General features: G+C 40.1%; 1 protein-coding gene across 1 annotated transcript in view; it reads right to left on the reverse strand.

The window, feature by feature from the left end:
* The window catches only part of GANC (glucosidase alpha, neutral C), a 29557-nt gene that overhangs the window by 2323 nt on the left and 1802 nt on the right, over positions 1-25432 (reverse strand). The window contains exons 3-23 of the mRNA XM_030452399.1: positions 24013-24121; positions 21263-21390; positions 20627-20809; positions 19740-19788; positions 18434-18500; positions 16952-17048; positions 16211-16391; positions 15319-15472; positions 13850-14085; positions 12571-12697; positions 11626-11705; positions 10549-10692; positions 10131-10227; positions 9670-9771; positions 8775-9018; positions 6508-6572; positions 5384-5460; positions 4174-4248; positions 2929-3042; positions 2317-2429; positions 690-793 (exon numbers count right to left, since the gene is read on the reverse strand). Of these exons, the coding sequence (XP_030308259.1) occupies positions 690-793; positions 2317-2429; positions 2929-3042; positions 4174-4248; positions 5384-5460; positions 6508-6572; positions 8775-9018; positions 9670-9771; positions 10131-10227; positions 10549-10692; positions 11626-11705; positions 12571-12697; positions 13850-14085; positions 15319-15472; positions 16211-16391; positions 16952-17048; positions 18434-18500; positions 19740-19788; positions 20627-20809; positions 21263-21390; positions 24013-24121 (2546 nt within the window). The remainder of the gene's footprint in view (positions 1-689; positions 794-2316; positions 2430-2928; positions 3043-4173; positions 4249-5383; positions 5461-6507; positions 6573-8774; positions 9019-9669; positions 9772-10130; positions 10228-10548; positions 10693-11625; positions 11706-12570; positions 12698-13849; positions 14086-15318; positions 15473-16210; positions 16392-16951; positions 17049-18433; positions 18501-19739; positions 19789-20626; positions 20810-21262; positions 21391-24012; positions 24122-25432) is intronic.

Here is a 25432-nt window from a genome sequence, read left to right on the forward strand (position 1 = left end):
TAAACACTTAAGAATAAAGCAGAACTGAAGAAACTATTTCTTTTTTTCTGAACTTTCAAACTATAGTACCTGAAATTACAGAACTATTCAAGGATTTTTCTGAAAAAGATAAACCTTGTTTCAGCATAGGTTTTCCTTCAAGCACCCTAAAAGCCCTCAAGATCAACAGGAGGAGGCACAGAGTCCCACACCCACATGATTCCCAAAGTGAGGGGATGTGCTTGGAAAGCAAGCACAAATCCTAGGACCTTTCTGTGGGTGCTCCTGCCTATCCATATGGCATCCCTCACAACTTCCAGAGACCCTCACATAGTCAGGAACTCCAGACACCTTTGAACGTGCAGGAGAACAGAAAAATCATTCTGGTTTTGTCTGCAAGTTTCATGTTCTAGACTGGGCAGGCTTCCAAACTTGAGCAAATGGTCCTCCAGTTGAAATGCTATCTCTGGTCATATACTGAGCTTGTTAATTCTGAACCATTTTCACTGATTTATTCACTTGTCTTACAAAGCAAGTGTTCTTCAGTTCTGCATGAAATATTGGGGGTGAGCAGCTGTTGCCTCCTTTCACTAAATTCTGTCCTTGATAGCAAAAAAGTAGTGAAGAAAACTAAACGAAGATGCTCCTTGTGCTGAACACTCAGCAACAGGACCCGAAAAATAGTAGTAAAATACAAGTTGTTTCTTTACCCTTGGTACAGGCTGTCACAAAAGTGGGTTGCTGTCCAAATCCCAGAACTATCACCCGTTCTACTACACATGTTGTGTGATATTGTCCACTCTCATCTGTGCAGCTGAAAAAAGAAAACAATTTCAGACACATTATTTTCTGTTTATCAGTAGAAGTTTAGAATCATAAAAGTACCACTTCAGTCTCACCCTGACAGCTCCCCATCCTGTTTCCTTTCTTTCATTTACCTTTCCCCTGAAACAAGTCCTCTCATTCTCAGCTAAGTTTTCACTGGTTTTCACAAAATTAGGAAAAAAAATTGAGAAGATAGTTTGTGGCAAAAAGGATGGCTCTCACAAACAGAAAAATTCCAGCTTTTTGCAAAATGGTAGTTAAAACTTCCATATATAAATGTAAAACTAATTTTAACATTTTTCAAGTAAGATGTTTCAATCTGAGGCACAATTACCCTTCATTAAGTAACTAATTTAATTTTTATTAAAAAGCTCTAAAAAAACTCAATTCAAAATGAACCTTTCCAGAGTGAATAGAATGTTATATCATTAATCTAAAAATGACTTTTTCCCAACTTCTAGATGTTATCAGTTTAGCAACATTTTTTTCCATTCTGAATTTTTAACCTTTTCAGATTTAACCATCCCAGATAGATCTGAAGTGTACTTTTCCAAGCTAGTCTACAATTTTGCTCTTTGTTAAATTTTGTAGTTTTAGAACCCCCTCCTACCTATTTTTCAAACCTGGAGGAATAAGGAAATGCTTGTGAAATGACTCTTAATGCACTGCATGGCTCCCTGGGCAACACACCTCAATAGTAAAAATCTCATAATGACTTATTTATCATCTCTTTCCTTAAAAGCAGCTATGAATATTTTTTTTTTGTTTCTAGATTGTTCCAGTCAGCCTTTGTTGTGTCCCCTCATACTTCCTTTCAAATGCCTTTCTTGTATAGTTTACCATGCTGATATATATGGTGCATTTCTTGATGAGATGTAAAGGTGTCTGTGGTTCCCACATACAAACATAGAATATTTCAAGTTGGAAGGGACCCACAAGGATTGAGTCCAACTCCCTGCTACTAGCAGGATCAGCTAAAACTAAATCAGATTATAAAGACCATCATCCAGACACTCCTTGAACTCTGACAGAGTTGGTGCCTTGACCACTTCCCTGGGGAGCATCTTCCAGTGACCAATCAGCCTCTCAGTGAGGAAGATCTTAGTAAAGTACGTCTTAGAAAATCCAAATGCTCCAGGAGGTGTTGCCTGTTTGCATATCTCCCAGTTTATCTTATTTTGTCTCTCCAGGAGGTTTTACTCTTGCTGATGACTTCCTTTGTATTTGAGTCAATCTGTAGAATCTCCAACTTGACTGGAATGAAATATGAGACAGCCCAGTGTTTCATGTCTTGATACCCTTAGACTTATGCAGAACATAAGTTTTGTGTCAAGTGATAAGTTTTGTCTGCAGTTTTGTGACAGATTCTACATGCTCTTCACTAAGACTTCATGGGACTTCACTATGCAATAGTGAGATTAATACTTCTAACTTTGTAAGAAGGCTTCATGAACTAGAAAGAGCTTTTCCAATGAGAGTGTGTTAGTGGCTTTTGTCCATAATTGCTGTTACCTGGAAGAGAGAATGTTCTTGTGAAAAGAGAATTTCCGATACAGGAACTGCTTCTTGTGGAGATACTGAAAGGAATGCCCATCATCTAGGTAGAGCTCACCTATTGCACAGGCCTGTGAAACACATCAGATGAAGTACAAATCAACAACAAATGAAACTAAAAATGTCTCATTATATGCTATGTTTCATATTGAAGGATGTGTATTTATTTTTCTTTAGCAACTTGTATCCCTGGAAGGCTCAGGGAGTTCAGCTCTGAGCATGCTTGATGACTTGGACATCCTGGTTTTGTAAATGTAAAGAGAGTTGTGGGGTAAGCTCTGTGTCCAAGAGAAAGTTTGTGTCCTACTCATTCTCTGATCCTCCTTCCAAGGGCCCAGAGGAGGGCTGGGAAAAGTCAGAAGAATGTTCTACCTCTGCTATACACAGATAGTGTCACTTTGAAGGAACAATGGGAGGGAGGTGGGAACCTCCTTGCATAGAAGAAGTGGAAGAGAGCCACTGGGAATACAGATGCAGACACTGCTGTCCTGATGGAACAGGCAACAAGGACCTAAAATTGTCAGATGAAGTAAAAGACAACTTTGTAAAGGGAGCATCATCTCAAAGTACCTCTGTATCCAGGGCCACATGGAGTTCATAAGGAATATCCATCATCCATTCAGTGGATTTTCCAGCTGTGGTCTTCAGAGGTATCACAGTTCCTCCCCGCTGGAATACAGGAATCTGCAAAAAACAAAGCCAGGGTAGAAAGGTTCATAAACTCTGGTTGTGTAATTTTAACTTGGAATAGAGATAACTGAACCTTACTTTTACCAAAGCCCAGAAATCAATCTTTACCACAAGCACATAAAGAAGATCATTCAACAATGACAATAGTAGGAATCTTCCTGTGTGCACAGAAGCAGCGCTACAGACTGGGGACAGAGTGGTTGGAGAGCAGCCAGGTAGAAAGGGACCTGGGAGTCTGGATTGACAGGAAGCTGAACATGAACCAGCAGTGTGCCCAGGTGGCCAAGAAGGCCAATGGCATCCTGGCCTGGATCAAAAACAGCGTCACCAGCAGGTCCAGGGAGGTGATTCTTCCCCTGTACTCAGCCCTGGTAAGGCCACACCTTGAGTACTGTGTTCAGTTCTGGGCCCCTCAGTTCAAGAAGGATATTGAGGTCCTCGAACAGGTCCAAAGGAGGGCAACCAGGCTGGTGAAGGGACTCGAACACAGATCCTATGAGGAGAGGCTGAGGGAGCTGGGGGTGTTGAGGCTGGAGAAGAGGAGGCTCAGGGGAGACCTCATCACTCTCTACAACTCCCTGAAAGGAGGATGGAGCCAGGGGGGGGTTGGTCTCTTTTCCCAGGGAACTCTCAGTAGGACAAGAGGGCAGGGTCTTAAATTGTGCCGGGGGAAGTTCAGATTGGATATTAGAAAGAATTTTTTCACGGAAAGGGTGATCAGACATTGGAACGGGCTGCCTGGGGAGGTGGTGGACTCTTCGTCCCTGGAGACATTTAAAAAGCGACTCGATATGGCACTCAGTGCCATGGTCTAGTGACTGTGGCGGTAGTTGATCAAGGGTTGGACTCGATCTCTGAGGTCCCTTCCAACCCAGCCTATTCTATGATTCTATGAAAATATCTTTGCTTGGAAAAGCCACCCTTAGTATAATTTAGTTTTTTCTCTACCACCAGGACACAAAACAGCAAAAGAGATGGGACCTTTCTTCTCTATAAAAACTATTTTATATTCCATATCTACAGGTAAACTGCAATGTCACTTCTCTGATTTTGAATGCTGACAAAACAAAAGACTATTTTTTTTTTATTCCTCAATAGAAGTAGTATCTTAAAATAAAAACATACATTCTCCAGTGTTACAGGGATCTTCAGAGTGCCTGGATCTCCTATTCGTTTAAATTTTCTGAAATCATACCATATCTAGGAAAAATAAAAGAAGAATGAGCATGACATATACAGAAAGAGCCATTCCCTCTGCAGATGCAGTTACTCCTTTGCTTAACCTTACTGTCACTCATTCTTTGATGTGCAAGAAACAGCATTTGCTTCTTAAATCCAACTGATAGAAAGAATGAATTCTCATTCCTGAAGCACAAAAGTCTTTTCTACACTTTGAATAACATCTTGTGTGTTCTAAAGCACCTGGAAGTGCAAAATGCTGAGTTTCAGAATAAGCTATGTTTATACTGAAGTGAAAATGAAGAACAAAGTTGCTCATAACAGGGCACAAAAAAGAGCTACATCTGAAACCTTTCATGCACCACACTTCCCAGTGAGTTTAACTGCTTCATGTGAGCCAGGCAGCCAATTCCCACAGAAATTTGTTTTAAATCTTACTCTTAACTCATCTGTTTTGCTTCTTATACTGAGAAGAACTCTAAGGGTCCTCAGGTGCATTAGTGGAGTCACTCTGCTCTGCATGGTCTCACACACTCCTCTTTACTGCTGTCTGTTCATCTAGTTCCTCTTTAGCCTCAACTTCCCTTAGCAACTATTTTCCCCAAATTCTTTCCCTTCCCCCACCTCTCAGCTGCTGCAGCCAAATGCTTTTTATAGGAATGGATCACAGTGCCATCCTCTGGTTAAAAAACTTCACAGAGGAACTCATCTCTGCACGTGTCAAAGTCTTTGCTACGAGTCCCTGGCTACAGAGGCTTGTATTTCCTTGTTATCTTTTCCCTCCCCACAGCTTCCCTCTGATTTCCTTATGACCTTTCTTCAAAGATCCCTTTTCTTCCACATAAAACACACAAAAAAAGAGAATTGACAATTCGGTGTCAATCGTGCTTCTGTGTACCACGAGAAGCAGCAAGTCTTGAGGGAAGATTTAAATTATAGGAGAGCTGAGATTGTGCTTGGAAAAGCAAGGAGGTAAACTTACTGTGAGCCAAGCATGTGAACTATCAAGGTAGGACGGTTCAGAGTGGCACAGAACAGCTGGCCAGCACGTGGCACAGCAGCAGTGCTCAGCAGTTAAGAGATGGGGAGCTGAAATGTTGCTGCATAAAACACTTCTTTGGGCTGAACAGCTGAGCAGCTTTATATTCATCCTCACCTCCTCTGATCCTGGAAGCAGAACACTCACTGCCTTGGCCTCTTGATCCGTGACTGGATGCACCAACAAAGCATTTCCTGGAGAAAAACACAAACATGGCTGTGGTCCTCAAGGCTGCCACTCATCAAAGCAGCAGCTGTGTGATCACACAGCCTCCCATAGCCATTTGGGGCCTTCAATGGGCATCCCATGTGCTTTGGTTTGCTTTCTACTGGAAAAAAAAGGCACGTGTAGGGAGCTGGTGGCTGCTCTGGTCTTGCTCTGCTATGGCACTGGGATGCAGCTGGACTGCACTGCATACAGCAGCTTGGAGGCACTTATGGGTCCCTCACATGACTGCCTCTTTGCTCTTTGGTTGAACAGAAAAATATGTTTTTCTAACCAAAGAAGTGGAATATGGGAGTGTCTTTGTAAAAAAAAAAAATCTGCTTAAGCTTACTGCACTGGGGAAAGTATTTCTTTGCTGCAAGAAAGCATACATTAATATGTAGAAACTGTAAAGTTCAATGAACTTGCAAGCTGAACTCCCAGAGTCCTCTGAAATGCTTTGCTTCACCACACTTAGTTTTGCTGCAGTGTCCTGCCTACCTTGGTCTGACTTGTCCCTGAGAAGTGGATGTCCCTTCATTTGAAAGCCATTAGTAGGCAACCTTGAGCCCAGAGGTAACAAAAAATACTGAAATGCAATATTCCCCTCCCATTTTCTCTTTCTGTATAGGCTTTACACAAACTTGCTCAGCTCTTAAATTTAAAATTAAAAATTTTCTGGGAAAATTGACTTTAGCAGCTAAATCAGAAGGAAAATCAAACTTTGGGTGGAAGTTGTTTGCTGCCATAATTTCTGGAGTGCTACTGTGAACGTCCCTGTTTCAGGTCAGAAGCAACCACGTTTTTTTTCAAAGTGACTGCTGAGACTGAATTCAGTTTTTGCATCCCATATGACCCATATTTTCAAAGTGCTGTTAAAACTGCATCCCTTAAAGAGGTCTCAAGTTCTATATTCAGTTACAATATATTTTACTTAAGTTTTGGGCAAAGTTTTCATGTTTTCTTCTGGTCACACAACACTTTCAGCTCAAAAATATATAACTGAAACTCCAGAGAATAAGAAGACACCTGCTTACCCAGCATGTACTCATTTTCCACACCAAAAGTCTCTATTTTCCCTGGAAACTCTACCCAAAGAGGCCTGTAGAAAGAAAGATAGTGGATTCAGTTAGTTTCTCCTCACTCACCAAGGCCTTCTGGGATTTTCAGGCTCCATTTTCTGCCTCTCTTTACAAGCAGAAGCTATCAAGAACTTAAGACAGGGCAAAGTTCTGTCCTCTGCCTTAAAGCACCTTTTCCTGACTCACTGCTGAGAGTTCCCAGAAGATGGGTTAAGACCCCAGCAGACCTTTTTGGCCTCCTGCTGCCTCACTTTCTTTCCTTCCACCTTCTTCCTTACAAACTTGCACTACATATACCTTCCTTCTAGCAAAGGAGAGATGGATGAACCTTTCTTTCTCAATTTATCAGCAATGCTGACACCTGATGAGCCAGTCCTTGCAGCACAGTCTTTCCTTTGCTGCTGCTTTTAGAGCATTGTCTCCTCCTGGTCATGACTGAAAAACCTGCACCAGAAATTAATTTTCAGCCTTTCTTAAAAAAAAGGTCACTGCAAAAGCATCTGGTTATAGAATAGGAGTTGTATACTTAAAGCCTGTGAGATTATGACAAGAATAACTCATTCAGAGACAAGGTCTGGGTTTCCTTCTGGAAAAAGCCTGGCTTATCTGTAGGCATCCACTTCTTCACTGCAGCACTGTTCATGTGCTTGCTAATGAGACATTTTTCACTCTGCTTCTCTCAGTGAAAAAAACACCTCGAATTCTGTACCTACTGCAGCAAATTTTAAAAATAAGCAGAGTTTTATTTAGTATTGTGGGCAGTGCACATGTCAACATAAGCTTCATTTCAAGAAAGACAAAGGCACTGTCTGTGTCAGTGCATACACCAGGGGCATCTGCACTTCCACATGTGCAGACAGACAGATGCTCACACTCTGTCTGTCTTGCAAATCATCTTCAAAGCTCAAACCATTCAACTTCTGCCAAAAAGACCTTTATGTTTTTAAAACTTAGAAGATGAATTGTATTTGCATAACAATAAGTAAAGGTAAATGTGATGTAAAAGAACAGTTTTAGGCCAACTTCAAAGACACAGCAATATCAGGGAGTTTAAGGACATTCATCTCTTGCTGAAAGGACAACTGAGGCACTTTCTTAGAGGACAGAGAGCAGCAGAACAAAAGTTTATTTACTAATTTCATTTCTGTTCTAGAGTATTGGATTTTCTACTAGAAGAAAATAAATACTGCAGAGATTAATGATCAAATTATAAATACGAAATAATCTTTTATAACAGTAACAATTCATCCATAACAAATATTTTCATGAGAGCCTAAACAGTCTTTATGTTTTTAGATCAGCAAGTTCAGAGTCCATTAAGCATCATTTTAAGTATGGAAAACCACATGATGTTCTTTATCATGACAAGAACTTCGGAGTTCACAGTACTAAAACAGCAAGTTTAAAGACTGTGCAGTGTTTATTGAATTAGTGTGTTCCAGGTGTCATTTGGAAAATAAACCTAAACATATCCTTTTCCTCTGAGAACCCTATCAAAGCTTTCAGAACACATGAACATAAGAGTTCAGTAATTTTTGTGATTTTTTTTTCTTTTTAAACATTTAAGTAAGTATTTACAATACTAAGAGGTAGTAATTTAACTACCCCCTTCCAAGTAACTTCCTGATACTAATCACTAAATCTCCTGACTGAGGGTCTAACTTTGACATCATCAAGAAACTGCTTGATGGAGAAATCCTATGGGTTAGGGCTCTGGAAGGTAGGAGGGCTCAAGAGAGCTGGCTGGTATTCAAGTACCACTTCCTCCAAGCTCAGGATCAGGTACTGGACCTCCTCTCTAGTGAGAAAAGGCTCAGGGAATGGGGTCTTGTCAGTCTGGAGAAGACTGAAGGGGCATCTTAGCAATGCTTATAAATACTTAAAGGGTGGGTGTCAGGAGATGAAGATGGGGCCAGGCTCTTCTCAGTGCTACCCAGTGACAGGGCAAGAGGTAACGAGCACAAACTTGAACATAGGAAGTTCCACCAAAACATGAGGAGGAACTTCTTTACTTTGAGGGTGGCAGAGCACTGGAACCCAGAGAGGTGGTGAAGTCTCTGCCTCTCCAGCTATTCGACAGATGCTGTCCTGTGCAGCCTGCTCTAGGGAAACCTGCCCCAGCAGGGTGGTTGGCCCTAGGTGATCTCCAGAGGCCCCTTCCAACCCCTATTATTTTGTGTGGTTCTGTGATGTTGTGGGATTCTGTGACTTAAGACTCTTACCTCATAACTGGCTCGGCCACCGTGTGTGCCCGATAGAAGAGTGTGTACAAGTATGGCAGGAGGACGTAGCGCTCTCTAATGGCCTCCCTGATGATCTGAGTGTTCTTCTCCCCAAAAAGCCATGGTTCCCGCCGTTTGCTCTTCATGTTAGAATGACCTCTGAAGAAGGGCTGGTAGGCTCCAGCCTGATACCAGCGAACAAGTAATTCTGGTTCTGGGTCTCCAATAAACCCTCCCACATCAGCTAGATATTGCGCAGAAAAAACAAAAACACATTTGTGGAAATTATACTAAAATTCCAGAAAGTGACCTCTCTGCCTCTGTATTACTCTGAGTTCCTGCAGACCTTCCATCCACACCACATCGATGGCCAGGAAAAGCAGGCTGAAAGCATTTTGTTGGGCTAGTGGGAATTTAAAGACTAGCATATGCCTGAAACTAACCTCATGGTTCTCACAGGTTCTTCCTTACCCACCTAACAAACATTCTGAGTGTATGAATCCATGCATTTCACAGTGTGCTTGCAGTTCTGCTGTTGGGCAGCTGCTTATCCGAGTAGAAAACAGGTATAACAAGTTATCCCATAACATAAATCTCAAGAGAGCTTTTGGAGGCTTACTGAGTGCCTTCCCCATCACTGTCACACTGATGCTGTGGAGCACCACATGGGGACCACTGCTGCAGATGGGACACAAAAACTATTTAAGAATTAGTGGAGAAATGATGGTGAGCACTGTGTTATTGTCTTCTGAAACCAAACTCATCTGTGAAACTGCCTGAAAAAATGCACTGGACTGTTAAGCTTGCCACTATCTGTGTTGTGTCTATCTTGGGACACAAAGTTGAGGGCACCAATGACTTAGGCATATGGAGCAAATCCAGCTAAACACCTTACCTCCACAGAATGAAATCCCTGCCATACTGATGGTGAGAAGCATTGGAATGGATATTTTCAAGTAAGCCCACTCTGCTGTGTTGTCTCCAGTCCACACTGCCCCTGGAAATACCCAGTTTCAGCATTACACAGGAAAGTTGGGCATAAACTTCAGTTTATGCTTGCAGTTAAGGAAAGAAGACAAGAATGGTCATGAACTGCTGTTCATGGCAACTTTTTTTATCTCTATACACACATGCTCCTGAAATATGCAAGAAAAGCAGGCAGTGTTTTGTCACTGGACACAGGCTGTTATTCTGCTATGTACTTTGTGAGCTGTTCATTATTTTTTTAATCACTTGTACTTTAATGAGCTCACCATGTTAGTATTTCTGAAACAGTTTCTTCCTCTCTAGACACAACTGCTACACACCAAACTTAATAGAACAGAGCAGTGTGGAAAGCATCCAGCTAATCCTTACCATACTTCTGTGATCCAGCAAAGAAAGATCGTGTCAGGACAAATGGTCTTTCTTTTCCTGAAGAACGTCTGATGAGCCCTTCTGCAGTTGCCATTTGCTGAAAATCACGAATGCAAAAGTCACAAAGACAAACTCTATAATTAGGATACGTGCTACGCTGCCTTTTTAGCCCTTCCAGGCAGGAAAATTAAGAAATCCATAGCCACAAATAGTAGCCATAACTAAAACAACATCAGAACATAGTTGAGCAAACAAACAAACAAAATATCCTGTAATGCCAGCCAATGTAATTTACATTGTTACGTCAGAAAGGCAAGGATGTTGTCACAGTTGCTTGTGACCAATCACAGAGTCTATTTCAAATATAACAACAGCCAGCACAGAGGATTATTGCTGACTTGTGTCTTAGATACTCTGCCTGGTAGAATCCGTAGAGGTTGTGTACTTCCCGATGCTCCCAGTTGTTGTAGTGCACAGCATCTTTCTGCATTGTTAGTTCTGCCCCTTTGAAGACTGAAGGCTCATTCATGTCATTCCACACAAAGAGGATGTTTGTGGATCCCTATGACACAGGGTTGCAATTAGGACATGACAGAGGCATTGCTGTGACTTATCTCTAGTAGGTGTCAGGCCAGTCTGGGGTGTAAGTGGAAAAAGCAGCAGCAAAGTAAGACATGGGAATTATATTTCTGTGGCCACTTGGCAGCTGTCATTCATCTCATCTCATCTCATCTCATCTCATCTCATCTCATCTCATCTCATCTATCTCATCTCATCTCATCTCATCTCATCTCATCTCATCCCATCCCATCTCATCCCATCTCATCCCATCTCATCTCATCATCTTGTGGTACTTCTGGTCAGGATGACAGCCTACCAGCCCCTTTAATTTTTGCAATTCTTACAAAACTCAGTAGGCATTTGCTATTCCTGCCGTTTGGTGAGGGATAAGAGGCAGTGGAAAAAGAAGTTTAAATAGCCATGAGAAAAAAATCAGAGAAGGCCAGAAAAGAAAAACTAGAGAGGAAAAGCAGTATGGGAAATGTCTGCTACAGAAGTGGTTTCAACAACCCCGCTGCAAAGCAGAATTTGGGGCAGAGTGGGGGAACTGGGGGTGCCCAGCAGTGTTCAGTCAGACACTTTCAGAACTAGGAAGGAGGTCTGGAAGGAAGGTCAGGGAGAAATGACCCTTGTGTGCTGCAATTGCAGCATCTGTGTTACAGTGTGGGTTGCTAAAATGCCTGTAGTGTGCTCATGGTATTGGTGCAACTAAGTGAGCAGGCTCACACTTGACATATGGGCTCCAACTTTCTTTGTAGACAAGCCCATGGAGAAAATCCTTCTGTGGTACTTCAGTTTATCAAGATATTTTTCTCTACACAATGACAACGTAGCTACAGAAGCCACCAACTTGCTTAGCCAGTAGTTTATCTTTTCTCTTTTCCCCATTTTCAGGTTTTCTGGGATAACTAGATCAGAGCAAATAAATACTCACCTTGTATGTTTTGAAGGCAAATTGATCTGCATACCATCTGCGCACTTCAGGGTTGGTGAAATCCAGGTAACAAGAGGAACCTGAGAATGTGGGGAATCCCAGTTATTTACCTGATTTTCAAAGCAGGCCTGCATTGTCTTTATGCCTAAATTCAGTGGCCTAATGCTAGGCAATGAGCAGTGATATTGTAGCTGCTATTGCTTCTGAGACAAAAGCTCAAAAGCAAATTCCAGGCTGACTTGGAACTCAGCACAACCCTTGCCATGTTCTGCAGGCCAAACCATGTAGATTCTGGAGCCTGAATCTCAGCAATATTGGCCAACAACTGTTAGTAGTATGAAACGTGTTTAGACCTGAACACAAAGTCAGCATCCCTGGTATTTCAAGCTCAGTCAGGAAAGAGTCCCAGAGAAGATAACAACATCCTGCCATGCTACTAGAAGTAGTAATATAACCTTGGGTTTTCCCATAATTCATTCCTTTGCTAGGACTGTGGGTTTTCTCTCTGCAATGAGATCTCCAAATGAAAAATAACATGGCAGATCACTACATTATGACAGAGTCAAAGTCTTTAGTATCAGAGTTTACTTAATTTCATCCACTCTACATAAGCAGTGCTTGCTTCACCAGAAAAAAACCATACTTCTGTTACCCAAGACAAGTTGGGAAGAGGGACAGCTGTTCCAATCAACAAATCCAACTTTTTAAGTTCTAGGCATTCAAAGTATCTGCAGATCCAGCAGATGTAACAGAAGGGTTTGTACAGCTGAGGCAACTAGAACATGACTGTACCAAATGAAACACAAAGCATTTGAACTTAAAAGTATTTACAAAAAATTCAAGGGATATAAGAATCTAATTCTACTTCCATGGGTCCCAATTAAACTCTTCTGCAAATTTTTTAAAATAAATCACTTGAGATGTAGAGACAGAGTGTTTTTTTACCTGGCCAACAGATGCCTTCAAAATCTTTTCCATTTCTGTCTTTCACAAAATACCCTTTGTCTCTTGCCTGTGAATACAGGGTATACATGGGATCAACCTTAATGTGGGGATCTACAATGACAACAAGCTGCCAGGACAAGAAGATGAAACACATCATTAGCAACAACTCCACTGAATCAAACAGTAAGAGATCCCTTTTGATAAAAGGCAGATAATTATTTCCTTCAGTCAAAGCAGGTAGCTGTGTCACTAATGCCAGAAAGTAGTTATCAGTTCTACATATACTGTGCAAGACTTATGTATAATAGCTGAATTTACAAGGAGCACAAATTCATGCTTACCCTCTGAAATAAGGGCCAAAACCAATTGTTTCAATACAAGCAAATACCCCAACCCCTAAAAACTCTATGTCTAATTCACTGCTGGATTCAGTGAATGGGAAAATATCTGACCTCCATGTGCACACCCCTCCTTAAAATAATTTGCCCTAATATATATCTTATTTATATCTTATTTAAATATATCTTAGTTTATATATTGTACAACAGCAACTCAACTCTCTAATTTTTTAAAACATCCATGTATTGTATTTTGCAGTTACTTTCTACTGACATTAACTGCCTTGCTGTAAAGCTAAGGAAATACTTTAGCTCCAACTATGAGATTGTAAAACTTGAATGCTAATTCAACAGTCTGTCATTGACTTTTGGAAAGATCAAGCATTGAGCAGTTCTAGAACTTTTAAATATTTACTGTGTCTATTTTAATACCTCTGTAATTGTAAACTAAATATTTTAGCTGTAAAAGCAGAAAAAAAAATAAGCTAACAGACTGTACATCATACCAGAACTCCACCAGAAGAAAAAACATAGTTGATGATAAGTAATCATATCAATATAGAGGAGAAATCCCAGTTAGTATAAGGAAAAAAAAAAGTATGAAGTAAAAAGATGAAGTAAAGATAGCAACTAGCACTGAAAACTCCTGTCAAGTAGAAACATTTTCTACTGTGCCCACCAAGGACAGCACTGGGCTGCTTCTGTAAGATGGAGCTTCACATTGGTCAAACGTGGTGTGATAGTTAGGTTAAAGAACAAACTACAAAATAGCAGGAGGTGAATTAAACAAGATGGGTTGTGCAATGGAAGCATCACCAGACTGTAACACAGTCTGATTTACTCTGCTGTGGTTGAACTGTTTCCAGCATCTGAAGTCCCCTGGTTAAAGCCAGCTTGGGTAGCTTCAGAAGTATTTTCTTTCATCCTACCATACTATTTACCTTGCGTTTTTTTTTCCTAAGATGTTCTTGCATCTTTCTGGGGTTCTGGAATTTCTTTTTGTCCCAAGTAAAATACCTCTTGCCATCCGTGTGCTCTATGTCAAGCCATATCACATCATAAGGAATGTCGTGTTCATCGAAGCCAGAATCCACTGCCTTGACATCCTGCTCATCCTCATAATTCCACCTGCACTGGTGGTAGCCCAAAGAAAAAAGAGGAGGCAGGGCTTGAGTGCCTAGGAAGAGGATATGAATTAAAATAAAACTGTTACTGCCCCTCAGGGTTTTATCTAGAGATGGGAGAAAAATTAACATGATTAAATGGATCTGTCTTGAGCTAAGAAATGTTGGCCTAAGTTGAGCTTGGAGCATGTTCTTCACACCAAAGTGATTGAATTCCTGAAATAACAAACATTACAATGAGCTCAACAGCCAGAGAGAGCAGAGGGCTGTAATGGTAATACACCAGTGAGAGGAAACTTGCTGTTTCATAATGATGCTGAAATAACCAATAAAATTTCTTAATTTTTTGATGATGTGAAATGTTCTAGATTATCTTAAGTATCATTAGTGCAAACAGTTAAATAGATTTTAACGAGTAGAATGCAATTTCTGTGACTGCTTCAACCTGAGTAGTGTAAACAGGCCCATAGGTGCTGCAGTACAAGGAAAACTATAGAAGTGCCACTGTTAGGAATTTTTAAACTTAGAAAACATGTATGTATGTAACCATATGGCAAAAGGGAGCTGGGAAACTTTCATAGCATGCACTTTGCTTGCTAAGATCATCTTTGCTATTAATCTTTTGTATTAAAATACTTTTCTATTCCTGTTCAGCTGAACCCCATTCTCCCCATAACATCTATGCAGCAAAAAAAATTCTAAACTAAAATCTAAAATCTAACACACTAAAAAACTCCCAGGGGTGTTTCAGTGTTTTTAATTATCTTTAGTACAAAAAGAATTTTGCTTTCATAAAATGTCAGTCCTCTTGCCTCCATTTTTTAGTTTCTTCCTGAGCCTCTTGATTTCTTTCCTGTACCTACATGTAATCTCTGCTCCCTTCCTTAATGGACACACTAGTTACCTATCTTCTTTCAGTGTTTGCCAGGATACATTACTCCATATCATCAGCCTTCTGTCATTATAAGTGTGTCTTGATTTTGACTGGCAGTCCTAACCCCCTGCATCTCTTCATCTAAGGCAGCCATTTCAGACAGCAGTGATTATGATGGCTTCTCAACTAGGGCCATGTTTGACCAGCTGCAAGGTGCTAAGGAAAACAAGAAAGGAGGTTTGTCTTCACAAAGCACTGACCTTTGCTCTCCAAATTGCAGTTTGGGAGCAAATGGCCTCCTGAACACAATGGTCTAGGTAAATATTAACCTGCTCTTGAGTACTGCACGTTCCTCAGAGAATCTCCCAGGTAAATGTGACTCCATACTGACTCCAATTCTGTGAATCAGTACCTGTCAGTTGTGCAAACTGCTTGAAGGTATCAAATGGAGTGGGTCCCATCAGCAGGAAAACATCAATGATCCCACTTTCTGACATCCAACGCACATCAGTCAGAGGCACTGCTCTCTGCTTAGCAGGCTCTGCAGCAGATTCAAGTGGCATGTGCTGTGAAGGAAAGCAAGGGAAAAATTAAAATCTCTATCAAATTGCAGTTCAATGATGGAGTGAAGATGGAAACTCAAAAAATTCACTAAATATACCTATGTTTTCTATTTATCCTTCAATATCCTTTACCCCGCATATTGCTTATACAAAACTCAGAGTACCAGTTAATGAGGAAAAATGGGTAATGAGGGGCAAAGTAATGAAAGCTTTTCTGTAATTAAAGACTACACAGTTTCTGCAGGATGCTTGAATAATATCCATATATAACTGTATTACAAGTAACAAAGAACCACATAATTAAATGGCAGAATAAATCAAGATTTTTTCCCCGCTCTTGATTTTAACAGAATTCATCTTTGTGTTTTAAGAATCAAGTGAGTTCCTTTCCTGAACATTTCATGTTTCTTAAAGGTCAATTCCATTCCATTCCATTCTGCTAAGCAGAAATGTGTAGCAATTCCAAGAATTTAAAAACTAAGAAAAATTCTTCAAATTCAAGAGATTCTCAGGGGTTTTGTCCACTCTTTTTTGTGCCAGCTACATCCACATATGTAGATATTTTCTGCTCTAACATGTATTTTCTCTCTGCCATCTCTTGTAGACCTCTTGAGATAAAAGTTCTACAACTTGACTCTTTCTTGAGTTCTCTCTTTGTTCTTTTCAGCGATTTAATCAACAATTTAGCACTGGAATGTTTTCTTTCATTACTAAATTCTGAAAAAAGTGTGCATCTCTCACCTCAGCTACTGCCTTTGTACTAATATCCACCAGCGTTTCTGAAGAATTCAGCCAGAAGATCCCTGAAGTTCTGTTAGGCTTGTGTGCTAAGAGAAGGGGCACAGACCCATAAATGCCAATTTTGTCATGTATCTTGTGGCCAAAGATATCCAAATTATAAAGCCGATAGGCATCCCCATCACTAGGACAAACAAAAAGATGTATTTATTATATGTAAGTGTTCTGCACTGGGCCAACTTGAACTCTATTGCCATTCCATTAAACTCAGTGAATACTCTGTATTTTGCTCCTTTGTTTAGCATCCAAAGCTGAAATGTGGACAGCTTAAATTAACTCCTTCCTTGCTTTCGTCCCAGGTATCTGAATGAAACAACACTGCAGCCTGTGAGACCACTGCTGATTTGCTCTAAGTCCTAAAATAACAGTTTTGAATTCTCCTGTGGAGTTGCTAAGAGTTCATCTTAAACATGAACAATTCTGCAGTCATAGAAAAAACTGCATGGAAAATGGAAAGAGAACAGAAGGGGTCATTTGTGAAAGTGCAGAGTAGAAAGGGAAATGCAGAACAACTTACTGCATGTGGACAGGGACTATGATTGAGTTTGCTGTATCATTAAACTAAAATTTATGCTATAAAATACACAAATCTCAAGTTGTTCTATGTATTAAATTATTAAGGTGATGTTACTGCTATCCTTTACAAAAATGATCCTGCTTTCACTAGCAATCTGCCTCCTTTACCTGGTGTTTTTGAGAAGAAGTGTTTCTGTGTGTTGTGGTATTCCATAAACATGGTCAAATCCATGTAAAGAGAAGTCCATGCCTACAGAACTAGGACCTGTGGGAATAACATTAAAAAGAAGACCACAGAGTTCCATTCTCAGGCTTAGCTGAAAGCAACACAGCAGAGCAACCTAACTGACAAAAAGTATTAAAAAGCAGTTTTAGTAATAAGCTCTTCTATACTTGTTTTCAACTTCACTTTAATTACTACTTAAATACAATAGAGGTAATCTTTTAAACAGATTTTATTGCAGTTATTCTGATTTTGATCTGCTTAAGAAGGTGAAATGAGCCACTCCAACAGAAAAAAACCCCAAAAACCAACACCCATACAATAGTGGGTCCCTTTTTTATTCTAGGAAAACTTCTTAAAATTATCTCCTGTTTCTATCCCATTACCTACAAGCCAAGCTTTGCAGCACAGTGGCACAGTAGTGGATTTTAGAGTCAGTTGCCTGTTTTCTACTGCTCTTCTCTTCAGCCTCAGCCCAGGGAGCAGCATGCACAAGAGTCTCTGCCAGTGATATCATCTTGTCACATTACTGAATCCAGAGCAACTTCTGGCTGGTGACCAGAGATCCTGTAGACTGACAAGCAGTGGCTCAGGATCAGAACCTGACCATATGGACTTCATTCCTCCAGCAGAGAAACAGAAAAAAACCCCATGATGCTGGGCTAATGGATCAGATTCAGCAAGAACAACAAGGGCAACACCTTCCTGCCCCTCTGTGTCTTAACTCTGAAATGAAGAAGTTCCTGTCACTAAAGGGAAGCTCTTCTGTACTTCTTCCTACTGCAGCTGCTGGGTAGTGCTGGTCTGCTGGTAAAAGTCTGCATGATACTGGTAATGGACAAAACTAAACAACTCAATTAGTGTAGAATACAACTGCACAGACAGTAGATGTCCATAAAATCTGGTAATTAATTTAAATTGTATTTGAGCTACTGACCTACTTGTTTCTACAACCTTATTATCCCTTTAAATTGCTCTGCATTTCCTTTTGTAGCCCACCACTTACTAAGAGTTTCTTTGGGATAATTGTTAATGCTTAGATATCATGATTTCTGATATGTCATGAGAACAAACTAAAATCAGTGTTATGTGCTGACAGCAAAAAAGAAAAAGAGAAAAAAAAAGAAAGCATTATAAAGCAGTCAGCCAACGCAGATAGGGTTATGCTGTGTCAGAAATGGCACCCAGTGAGCTGATTAAATGGGTCACAGTTAAAGTGTTCCCTCCTGAACAGAAATTTAATTAACATTTCCAGCACTTTTGTCAAATTTGTTACTCATCAGTGATGTCTGATAGGCAATGCAAAGAATGAGCAACCAAGACATTGACAAACATTAAGCAGCTAAACAGAGAGAAAACAGAAATATGAATGACTGCAGATATATACAAAGCAGTAAAGCTGTCTTCAAAGCTAGATGGAGACTTACCATGAGCTTTGATGTCTAAGAATTTGCCAAATTTCTCTTGCCAGAGACCTAGATCCTCTTCTTTCTCCTGTGTATACAGAAATAGCTAAGCCTAGGGGATACAATTGCTCACACCATGTATTTCTAAAAAAAATACATTTATTCACATGAGATTTGTACCTTGTTAAGTGGGGTTTTCTGCCAAGTATTGCTAACATAAACAAATACAAAAAACAATTCAGATACTGCTGCAGGAGTTTACACTGAAGAACTGATGTGCTAGTGGAGCAATACCTGAGGTCTTGAATAGAATCACAGAATGACAGAATACCCCTGGTTGGAAGGGACCTAAAAAGATGATGTGCCCCAAACTTTTGTGGGAAAGGGAAACCAGATGATTTAAAAAACATCGTTTTTCTGGATGTTGAACATGATTATGAAATGCAAAGATTGCATGGATGGAACCAAAGAAGAAAACCTATACAGCCAGAAACCAACTCACTTCCCTAAACAGTAAGGCTCAGACAACAAAAAACCCACAACTTTCTAGAATCTCCAGAGTTTTGCCTGTAACTGACACGTTTCACTATCCTAGAATTTCCACTTTTCCCAGTCTTTCCTGGATTTCTCTTTGACATTCATCCCAGAAGCAGCAGACGTGGCCTCTTGCAGCTGTGTGAAGCTGCCAGGGCAGGCACAAGAGTTCAGACACAAGTATGCTGAGGGCAGCATAACTCCTGCCATTTAAAACACCATGGTGGAGTAAGCAGCCATCTGCTACAGGAGGCTAAAATTATATCACAGACATAACTCAGCCTCCTGAGAAAACTGGAATGTGCCTTTATGCACTGCCAAGACCTTGATTTTTTTTTTTCAGAGTGAATCTTACTGCTGGATTAAGCATGAATGTATGTGAAGCATGTTTTTGGACTTCTATAAAATAGGTCCTGTTCTTTTGAAATGCTCTTTGCTTTGAACAGGGAGTTTAAAAATGACCATATATCACCAAAAAACTCCTGTTTGCACAATTACTCCAAATTAAATGAGAACAAAAGAGAAAGAAATTCTTAAAAAAAAAAAAAAAAAAAAAAAGCTAGATCTATCTGACTGATGCCTTCTACAGCCCTGGTAAAACACATAAACCTTTATTCAACTATGAATTTGGAAAATACCTCAATATGAAATACCAGATCCTTTTTGAACTTCACTTGAAGGTGGCTAACTATGTTTTTAAACATAATACCAAAGAAATGAAGATGCAATTCTAATTAACCAATTTTCTTCTTTACAAAATACTCATGCTGGAATTGCAATAAGCATGTGATACCTTAGAAGAATCACTTGCTGCCTCCTCCTTGTTTTCTGCTGTAGATTTTCTATTGAAAACAAACACAAACACAAAAAAATCAGTGTAAGAATTTCAAACATTAAATTCATATTTCATTATGCATTTCCTTATACAGTGTGTAAAAATTCTGAATTTCAACCATCAATTCTGAAAATTGGTGTCACAGTTGAGAGCTGTAGCTGGCAAACCATTTTAATATGCCATGTTTTAAAGCAATCTTTAATCCATATTTGAGGTCTGTTAACTTCTTGGCCTTTCATACTTATTTCTATCTGCATCAGTGTTTTGGGCATTATTTGACCCAAAGATCTTAATTTCTTTGTTAGTTTCTGTTAAGTGCTCTCTGTTAATTACAATTTCTTGAAATAATGCTAAGAGAGATGCTTGCTATTCTCTTTCTTAAGTCATGACATGCCCTGCACTTCCACTACTTTTCAATGGGACTGACCTGTAAAATCCTGCAGTTGTATTTCACACTGTAATTTGAACAAAAGTTACTTCAAGAGCTCATATGGTGAATAAACCTTACCTAAAGAGTAGATTGAGTTGTAAAAGGAGACAAAACTCATAACCTCATCATACTATCATCACTTATTGCCAAGAAACACAGGGGGATACTTCAGTGTTTTTAAGAACTGGCCATTAAATAAGGTCAGCAATTTGCACAGGGCTGCTGCAAGGGATTAAACCACTCTGCAGTTACTTGATCTAGATTTTCTTTGTTAAAACTTCACTGTTGTACTTACTGGTACGGAGTAAAAGAGGAAACACATTTCAATGTGTAAGAGCTTCTATCACAGTAACTGCAATTACATAGAATTGTTTATCTTCAGTACATACTACAACTAGACAGATAGATACTGTACCTATCACTGGGAGGTGGTTGTAGGTGCTCAAAATATAGCAACCCATTGGAATTAATGCTCAGAACAATCTCATCCTTGGACTGTAGCTCAACCTGGAAGGGATTTGCAGTGATCTGAAGTTTGTAGTCCTCATTAACACTTGACAGCACCAAAACACCTGCCTCCTTCTGTGATACAGAGAGCCTGGCAAATGAAAAGCAACAACAGCTTTGTACCAATCATCAGCATGTGAAATTCACTGTAACTAAATAACAATTTGAAACAGAAGATAAGCTGAAACTATCCACATACATTATAAAAAACTCAAGGATGATGTAGATGCAAAGAGCCTGAGAAATGCATGGAGTTTGCACTCCTTTCACCTTAACAAATAAAAACGATGCTGTAAGCTGTTTTCTGACTGGGTGAAACAGCCTTAAGTTTCTTATCTACATGACAAAACTTTGTCCTATGTATTTAACAAGAATTTTTGAAAGTAAATTAACCCCCAGAATTTCTATTTTCACTTCCTCTAACAATTTTGTATTGATTAGAGAGGTAACTACAGTGTCATGCAAATGAGGGAGAAGGGAAAACATCCCAGGAAATGAAGCTGTGGAAGTTACTAAGGTGCTAAATCATCTTCCCATCACTTACCTCTGGGTGGCAGGTTCCTTTATAAGAACATCAGGAACTTTGTATCTTGGTCTGAGAGGAGCTGCCTCATCAATTTTAAGCCTGAAAATATTGCCTTCAATTTCAAAAATTTCTACTTGTAGAAGAACCTGGGAGCAAACAACAGATAAACTGGCAATGATACAAAAAGATCAACTTACTTTTCAATTCAACATCACCAGACACTTAATATCTGAAAAAAAAAATCCACAAAATCCAGATCTGCTTTCTGATTTAATGTTCTTAAGCATTGCTGAACAACAATCATCCCATCTGAATTTTCACCAACTAACTTTAGTTCTCCTCTTTGAAGAGGCAACTCTTTTTAAGTAGACTATCTTAAAATCATCATAGAATCATAGAATCACAGAATCCTAGGGGTTGGAAGGGACCTCGAAAGATCATCTAGTCCAACCCCCCCTGCCAGAGCAGGGCCACCTAGAGCACTTCGCATAGGAACGTGTCCAGGCGGGTTTTGAATGTCTCCAGTGAAGGAGACTCCACGACCCCCCTGGGCAGCCTGTTCCAGGGCTCTGTCACCCTTACAGGAAAAAATTTTTCCGGATATTCAACTTGAACCTCCTGTGCTCCAATTTACACCCATTACCCCTTGTCCTATCACTGGTCACCACTGAGAAGAGCCTAACTCCATCTCCCTGACACTCACCCCTTACATATTTGAAAACATTGATGAGGTCACCTCTCAGTCTCCTTTTCTCCAGACTAAAGAGACCCAGCTCCCTCAGCCTTTCCTCATAAGGGAGATGTTCCACTCCCTTAATCATCTTCGTAGCTCTGCGCTGGACTCTTTCAAGCACTTCCCTGTCCTTCTTGAACTGAGGGGCCCAGAACTGGACACAATACTCCAGGTGCGGCCTCACCAATGCAGAATAGAGGGGGGAGGAGAACCTCTCTTGACCTACTAACCACACCCTTTCTAATGCACCCCAGGATGCCATTGGCCTTCTTGGCCACAAGGGCACATTGCTGGCTCATGGTCATCTTCTTGTCTACCAGCACCCCCAGGTCTCTTTCACCTACACTGCTCTCCAGCAGGTCAGCCCCCAACCTATACTGGGCCATCGGGTTGTTCTTCCCCAAATGCAAGACTCTACACTTCCCCTTGTTGAATTTCATCATGTTTCTCCCTGCCCAACTCTCCAGCCTGTCTAAGTCTCTCTGAATGGCAGCACAGCCTTCTGGTGTGTCAGCCACTCCTCCCAGCTTAGTGTCATCAGCAAACTTGCTGAGGGTACATTCTATACCCTCATCCAAGTCGTTGATGAAGATATTGAACAACACCGGTCCCAGTACCGACCCCTGAGGGACTCCACTAGTCACACACCTCCAACCAGATTCTGCCCCATTGACTACAACTCTCTGACTCCTTCCTTTCAACCAGTTCCTGATCCACCTCACTACCTGATCACCAAACCCATACTTGATCAACTTTCCAGCTCTCCCCACAAGCAGCATGGAATCTGCTAATCTAGCCTTGAAGTTTGGAAAGTTTCACTCCAGTGCTGTTAGATTAAGAGTGGGATACTACTGAGATGTGGGCTTTTTGCAAAAAAAATCAGTGCTCTGTGTTCACTGGTATTGACAGTGGTGCTGACACTGATGAACTGTGTCAGAAAGACACTAAAGGAAATGCAGAATATTGCCCTATCCACTGTCACTTGCTATTCCCAGTTCAGGCCACTGGGAAATCACTGCATTCTAGCTCATATAAAATGGCTCATTTTTGTTCCACGGAGGATCCATACACCACAAGTCCAATTCTTATTTCTGTTTTTTTGGTTTTTTGTTTTTTTTCCCCCTTGCTTAATCTCTTCTTCAGGGAGACATAAAACTGGCTGAAGAATTTTGGCCTGATAACTTTTCTTTCTACCTGGAAGTTAATCAGCTCTGCTCTCTCCAAATGGATGGAAGAAAGAATCAGCCACAATACTAGAGGGAGAGTAGGCAAGATAGAAGAGATATACCTGGAATTCTAGATGAGATATTTCACATTATGCCATCTTTGTATAACCCCCCAAACAGTCTTGCATGCCACAGAGCCTTCAGTCTTTCATTTACCTTAAAATCTAGGCACAATATAGGCTCTTTTTGCTATGCTGACTGCAAAGAAGGTCAGGATTAGATAAAAATACATTTATGCAGGGTATCTACATAGCATGATGCTTAGAGCATGGAAGAGAGCTGTAGTTCCAAACTCCCATAATTTCAGGATGGGTTAGGTTGCCTAACTGCTGTGCTGTTAAGGTAAAGAAACAGAAGACACCCCTCTTCCTCTGTCTTGTTAAATGTGAAGTATTCTTTTCCCCCAAAAATGCCTTTGAACAAACATAGGATTACAAAGGTATGATGAGGAGGTGCTGGAACATAGGAGTCCTGTTATTCCATTACAGAAAAAGAATTTATTATTTGAGAACAAAGGAGAAAACTTTGAATTAAAAACTTTTATTTTTTAAAAGTAAAAATAGTACTATTCATATTTTTCATAAAGCTGTTAAAGTTGGAGGGTTTTTTAAAGTTCTTTAAAATATCTATTCTCCTTGTACAGTCTCAAGTAAATACTGACCAGTAAGGACATCTGCAGACTGATACTTTGCATCATGTCTTAAATATTTATCACTGAAGTGTCTCAAAAGTCACAAATACTATTAGACTCATTGGTAATATTCACTGTTCTTTCTGTAAGCACCTTCTCATGCTAGGTGGGATCTCACCTGATTTTCCTCATGAATAATTTGGAATTTGACATTCTCATCACTTAGTGTGACTGAATCCAACAATGCTCGATACAATGACTTTCCAGGATGTAGAAGTTTCTGACGCCTGTCAAAACAGAAAACTATTTTTGGTTTCCTTAAATGGTATGGCTTATATCACACAAAAGGTCATAATATTCTTAGAAATGCTTAATAAATAATTTTGTTTTGAATGTTTAAAAAAATACAATTATTATCAGTGCTTCTAGTCAAGGGGAAAAATAAGGAATATAGTTCTGAGCATACATACACGTTTATGACTGAGATGTTAAAGAGGTATCTGGTCTCCCATCACCACCCTGTGGGGTTTTTTTAAACAACAACTGTCTTAATTCAAGTGTCCAACTAAGTTCTCAGTTGTCCAGTTACATTCATCTTCTTTCTGTGACTCTGGAAATTTCAGCTCTGGTTTTTATCTTCTGTCATGTACCCCTGCTTGGTCTGCAGCCCCGCAGTGATCAGCTTCTACATCCCATAGTGATGAAGCAATGTGTTTGTAATTTGTAACCTCCTGAATATGCACCAAGGAAACTGTTTTTCAAGAAGCCTGCTGATTAAGGAGTCTTGACTACATCTTTTGGCCCTGATGAAATTTTTAGGACAGAGACCCTGAAGGAGAGGCTCTTTCAACTGTTAGTAGAATGCTCCTTGAAGAGTGAAGGTTTATGAACTATTTGAAGATAAGTGTCTCTTGTAGGCTATCCCAAAGGGAAGCTTCTTCATTATCAAACTGACTTTATTGCCTTGCAAACAGATATTGCACAAATGCAAGCAATCAGATAAAGGATGTCTTTTAAAAGCAGAGCAGAGGCACAATCATATGCTCACCAATGTGTTGGCAACCTTCTGCTGAGAAATTAGATGTATTAAGTTAAAAAGATGGCAAGCTGGTGTGAAAAGAGGAATGAGTCCTGCTCTTTGTGGCAGAATGTTATTTGAGGTATTCCTTTCCTCCAGAACAGAAATTAATATGTGAAACTGGAACTGAGTAGTACATCTGTGGCTAACTGGTGTAACACTGGGCAATCAGTCCTTTCACTCAGGCAGCACAGGATAGAAGACAATGAAGGATGGGAGAAAAGGAATGGGGAAGTGGTATCCTAGAAACTGGATGACAAGGATCACTTAGCTTAAGGTTAGCTTTAAGAGAATAATGAGCTAAAATTTAGCTTTGATAGTGAATTCTAGCCAAGGCACTTGTTCAAGCAGGACTGTGATCCTGTATGCTATTTATTGTCCCAGACTAATGGCTTCTATTGAGAATTCTCTAGATTTGAACTACACATGTTCAAGAAATATCCACATCAAGGGAACAACCTGAGTGTACCTACAGTTAAAATACTGCTGGGGCTTCGTCAGGTGAGAGGACTGACTCTTT

The sequence above is a fragment of the Calypte anna genome, chromosome 5A, assembly GCF_003957555.1.
Source record: "Calypte anna isolate BGI_N300 chromosome 5A, bCalAnn1_v1.p, whole genome shotgun sequence".
Lineage (NCBI taxonomy): Eukaryota > Metazoa > Chordata > Aves > Apodiformes > Trochilidae > Calypte > Calypte anna.